The sequence below is a fragment of the Phalangium opilio genome, unplaced genomic scaffold (assembly GCF_054372755.1).
Source record: "Phalangium opilio isolate 3A_F unplaced genomic scaffold, DU_Popi_V2 ptg000032l_1, whole genome shotgun sequence".
NCBI lineage: Eukaryota > Metazoa > Arthropoda > Arachnida > Opiliones > Phalangiidae > Phalangium > Phalangium opilio.
This window is the reverse complement of record NW_028324159.1, coordinates 10710839-10715990: the sequence shown is the minus strand read 5'-3', so window position 1 is coordinate 10715990 and position 5152 is coordinate 10710839. Positions and strand designations below refer to the sequence as shown.

Genomic DNA, 5152 nt, shown 5'->3' with positions numbered 1-5152 from the left:
TGATTTGTAGATTACGTTTAACTGTCTGCCATTTGGGACGTTGCTGTAGTCGCGTTAGGTATTCATTCTTCCAACGTCTCCAAAAATGTTGCAAGAGATGCTGACCCAACTGCCATCTAGTTAGTCGATTCGTTTTGGAATTTGTGAGGTCGGGTTCCGGGATTGCAGTCAAAGCGTCGCCAATAAAGAAATGCCCGGGTGTTGATGCTACCAAGCTATCTGGATCGGTCAAGAGTGCTGACAGCGGTCTGGAGTTTAAACATGCCTCAATTTGGCATAGTAGTGTAGTCATTTCTTCAAATGTTAGTGTCGTGAGTCCCACGACTCTCTTCAGATGATATTTTACAGATCGCACACCGGCTTCTCAGATACCTCCAAAGTGCGGTGCGGATGTTGGGTTAAAGTGCCAATGAATGCCTTCTTCTGAGGTCCATCGTGAAATTGCTGTGCGACTGGATGGCAGTGTTGTAAACTTGAGGAAATTTCGAAGTTCTTTGTTGGCGCCTTGAAAAGTGGACCCACAGTCGCTATAGATGTCCGAACTCTTTCCTCTGCGTGCGATGAATCGTCGAAGTGCGGCTAGAAAGTTGTCGGTAGTCATGTCACTGACGACTTCGACATGTATGGCGCGGGTTACAAAGCAGACAAAGAGTTGAATGTACGCCTTGTATGTTTTTTGTCCTCGAATCTTCATGGCCTTGAGTGAGAATGGCCCTGCGTAGTCCACACCGCATCTTAGAAAAGCTCTGGCTGGATTGACACGAGCGGCTGGTAAGTCAGCCATTTGTTGTTGAAGAGTGACTGCCTTCTGTCTGACGCATGGGCAACAGCGGCGAATGTGAAATCTCACGGCATCTCTTAGACCGCAAATCCAGAATCTTCGCTGAATGACAGAGGCCAGTAGTTGAGGCCCCGCATGCAGATGTCTCAGATGTTCGTAGACAATGATCAGGTCAGTTAATTTGTTTCTCCGGGGAATAATCATCGGATGAACCCGGTCAGTGTTGATTTTAGCGTGGCGAAGACGACCTCCGACTCTTAGTATCCCATCTACGTCAATAAATGGATTCAGTGAGAGCAGTTTACTTTTCGGCGGGATTGGTTGAGATTTCTTGAGATTGCATAGCTCTTCAGTGAAGTTTTGTTGTTGGAATGAATGAATGAATGCTTTATTCGCCCTCTTTACAAAGATCCCTTTTAGATCAGGGAGGAGCCATTTAAAATGGCTCACAAGCTTAATATTACAGCATAAAGTTTAAATATTACAACACAATGTTTTAAAAGAAAAAAAGGAAAATTTTGAAGTGAGAATGTTAAGTACTAGATACATTATGATATTTACAATGAGAATAGACCAGCATGAACATTAATAAATAGCGCAGGGAGAGACGTAGAAGAAGAATTTAAATTTACTGTAGAAGTTCGAGGATTTTAAGAGGTTGGTCTGTCGTTGCAACTCGGAAAACGAAGGCGACTCCATTGGGCCAAGAGGTACTTTGTTGAAGGTACGTGCGATGGATTTGGGGTAAAACCGAGTAACTCGCTCAGAGGAAGCTCTTTATGCCATGAGCAACGAAAGGGTTCAACTTGGGGACACACTTGTACTACGTGAGCCACGTCCTCAATATCGTTGTGACATAAGGGACAAATAGGGTCTTCGAAGAATATCTGCGACAGACTGAACCCAATATCTCAAGGCGGAGTCTATTTCGGGCGTGGTTAATGGGTCTACGATTCGGTCTGATGTCGGAGTGCGTGTGTTTGTTATGAACCGACGAACGTATGCCGTAGTTCGCAACAACGTGTTCAATGATGAGAACTTGTCTAGTAAAGATGTGTTAGTTGTTTCATGGGTTGCCGTTACAGGAAGTGGTCGGGCTTCGGTGAGACACTCGTCAGTCTCCTCGAAAGGGATTTTTCCATGAAATGTCGTAGTTTCTTCGAGCCAACGAGGTCCCTGCCACCAGAGATTATGATTTTGAAGCTCAAGTGCTGATATCCCTCGGGAGGCGCAGTCCGCAGGGTTGTGCTCGCCTTTAACATGATGCCATTGAACTCCTGTGACTGAACCCTGGATCTCAGATACTCGATTAGCTATGAAGGTGCGCCAGCGTTGTGGAGGAGAGGCCAACCATCCCAAGACAGTCATCGAGTCAGTCCACCAGTGCTTTTCTGGAGCCTTGGTTTTCAGTGCATCATGTATGATCTTCATTAGGTGGATAAGGAGAACTGCGCCGCAGAGTTCCAATTTAGGTAGGGACACCTGTTTTAGTGGAGCCACCTTGGTCTTCGCTGCTATTAGATGCGTTTGAACCTTGCCGCCCTGAACAGCCCGTAGGTATACAGCGGCAGCATAAGCCTTTTCTGACGCGTCGCAAAACTCATGAAGGCTGACTTCTTGAAATCGTTTTTGTGCTACATGCCGCCGGATACTGAGTAGACGAATGTCTGTTAAATCAGTCTGGAATGCCTTCCATCTCTGGATTACAGTGTAAGGTAGTTCATCATCCCAATCGAGTTTGAGTTTCCATAGATCTTGAAGGAGTATTTTCATCTTAATGATCACCGGCACTAATAATCCCATTGGATCAAAAACCTTCGCTACTTCCGAAAGCACGATTCGTTTGGATAGTACTGGCTGCTCTGGTGATACGGTCAGAGCAAATGAGGAGTCCGTCCCCGGTGTCCATAGGAGACCAAGAGTCTTGATGCGTTCGGTATTGTCAAGTGTCAATGGTCCTTGAATCTCCCGTAATTCAGCAGGTAGCGATGTGAGCAATGCAGGATCGTTAGATGCCCATTTTCTAAGTTGAAACCCAGCTTCTAAGGACGCCTGGAGTAGCTCATTTTGAAGTTGAAGTGCTTGATTAGTATCTTCAGCCCCGGACAGCAGATCATCAACGTAGAAGTCTTCTGTTAACGCGTGTGCCGCCTTGGGGAATTTATACTGTACATCGGTTGCAAGTTGCTTTAGAGTTCGTGTAGCGAGGAAAGGTGCCGAAGCTGTTCCGCATGTGACGTTTAGAAGCTTATAGTCTCGTAGAGGTTCAGAGGCGTTGTCACGCCACACTATTCTTTGTAAGTTGGTATCTTCCGAATGTACAAGAATCTGCCTATACATTTTCTCAATGTCTGCCGTTATGACGACTGTATGCATCCTGAAACGAATCAACAGGAAATTTAAATCATCCTGAGTTTTGGCTCCAACCAGAAGCCGGTCGTTAAGAGATAGTCCATTGGTATTTTTTGCGGAGGCGTCAAAGTCTACTCGAAGCTTCGTGGTGGTACTGGACTCTTTCAAGACTGCATGGTGAGGTAAATAGAAACCCTTCTGAACTGCATGATCTTCTCTGGTTAACAGTGACATTTGACCCAATTTGATGTATTCATTCATAAATGTCCGGTACTGAGTGTACAAGTCGGGATTTGATTGTAGACGCGTTTCTTGGTTTATAAATCGTCGAACCGCCACTCGTCGCGAATCTCCAAATTCTAACGGTCCATTGATCGGGAGCCGAACGACGTATCTTCCATCTTTGTTCCGCTTTGTGAATTTGACAAAGCTTTCTTCACACTGACGTTCTTGTGGGGTGAGCATTCGCTTCGGACAAATCTCTTCCAATTCCCAAAATCTAGCAAGTTGCTCGTCGATTGTACATGAATGAACTTGAATTGGGGGAGTCTGTTCTGTAGAATTCGTTCCTCCAGTCGTTCCGCAAATTACCCATCCAAAGATTGTACCGGCTGTGCCTGGTCTTCCCTTGTGAATGCCATCTCGCATTAAGTTTAGGTATACGTCGGCACCCAATAGTACGTCGATCGGGCTGGGCTGATAGAACGTTGAATCTGCCAGTTTCAACCTCTTGATATGGGTCCAGGAACTTATTAATTGGTAGATTTGGCAAGTTCCCAGTGATAGTCTTCAGAATCAATGGCTTGACCTTGATTGAACCGGTGCCGTCGCTTGATCTGATATGAAGTTGCACACTCCCACGAGACGTACCGATTCCGATAGCGCCAATGCCTCCAACTGTTACATTATGTTGTGTTCGTTTGAGTTGTAAGGTTCTGCAGCATTGCTCGGTAATGAAGCTCGCCTGTGACCCAGAATCCAACAGTGCACGAATTGAGTGTTGTTGACCATTGGTAAGCTCTATCTGGACTATGGTCGTGGCTAAGATGACTTGCGCTACTGGGTTGGATTCTCTAGAGGTGTGGCTTTTAACTTCAGTTTTTGGTCGTTCAGATTCTTGTGATGAATAAATGGTTCGATGCAGGAGCCTGTTGTGTTTCATCAGGCATTTTCGACAATTTCCGGATTTACAATTCTGGAACTGATGTACGTTTCGCATGCAATTGTAGCACAATGAATGCTCCTTAACAATTTTCTATCCTTCGTCGATAGTGGATTTGATCAATGACGCACATCTATAAATGGCATGTGATCCTCCGCATATGGTACAAGTATCTCTAACTGCGCCATGATGCGTGATTGTGCTCTTCCGTTGGTGGCTTATAGGGACGACCTTGGACTTGTGCGCATGGGTAGAGGCTGAGGCCAATAGTGCCCGGGCTCGTTGCTCTAGAAAAATTGTAAGCTCATTGAAGGTTGGTCTTGTGGTAGTTGTAAGAGACAATTCCCACTGCTTCCTTGATTCTGAGTCGAGTCTCTCTTTGACTATATGAATAAGTATGGCATCCCAATGTTGGACAGGCTCATTGAGAACTCGTAGAGAGCGGATGCATTCGGTCGTAGTATCCAGGAAACTCCGAATCGCTGTTGCCGACTCGTCCTTGACACTGGGTTGGTGAAACAGTCTCTTGGTCTGTGCATCGATGATCTCTCTGGTGTTGTTGTATCGACCCAATAGAATGCTCCATGCTTCGTTATAATTGGCATCGGTTGAACGAGGACGGCTTCCTCACCACGGAGGGATGATTTCAGGTATTGTAGTTTTTGAGCTCCCGATAACGATGAATTGTGAACTGTGGCCGTAAAGAAGTCATGGAATGTAAACCACTCTGTATAATTACCACTGAATGTTGGAAGCTCCATTTTCGGAAGTTTGATGTCCGCTGTTGTTTGTGCTGTTATGGGTTGTGGAGCTACCCTCTGGTGTGCGATAAGTAGTCCAGTGAAGAACATGCTTAG

At 45.6% G+C, this 5152-nt stretch overlaps 1 protein-coding gene across 1 annotated transcript; it reads right to left on the bottom strand.

Annotated features, from left to right (window-relative positions):
* Positions 1-364: 364 nt before the first annotated feature.
* On the bottom strand, positions 365-4352 carry LOC149686158 (uncharacterized). The gene is made up of 4 exons (XM_089871091.1): positions 3942-4352; positions 1781-3862; positions 1510-1668; positions 365-1180 (listed from the first exon to the last, which is right to left on the bottom strand). The coding sequence occupies exons 1-4, from the start codon at positions 4350-4352 to the stop codon at positions 365-367; spliced, it is 3468 nt and encodes a 1155-aa protein (XP_089727217.1).
* Between the last annotated feature and the right edge of the window lie 800 nt (positions 4353-5152).

Excerpts from the sequence above, each read along its gene's own strand:
- LOC149686158 (XM_089871091.1), bottom strand. The coding sequence starts at position 4,352 with ATGCGAAACGTACATCAGTTCCAGAATTGTAAATCCGGAAATTGTCGA. Across the intron at positions 1,669-1,780 it reads TGTTGCGAACTACGGCATAC|ATATTCTTCGAAGACCCTAT; the intron begins GTTCGTCGGTTC and ends AGTCTGTCGCAG. Across the intron at positions 1,181-1,509 it reads TTACCCCAAATCCATCGCAC|AGGGCGAATAAAGCATTCAT; the intron begins GTACCTTCAACA and ends ATCTTTGTAAAG.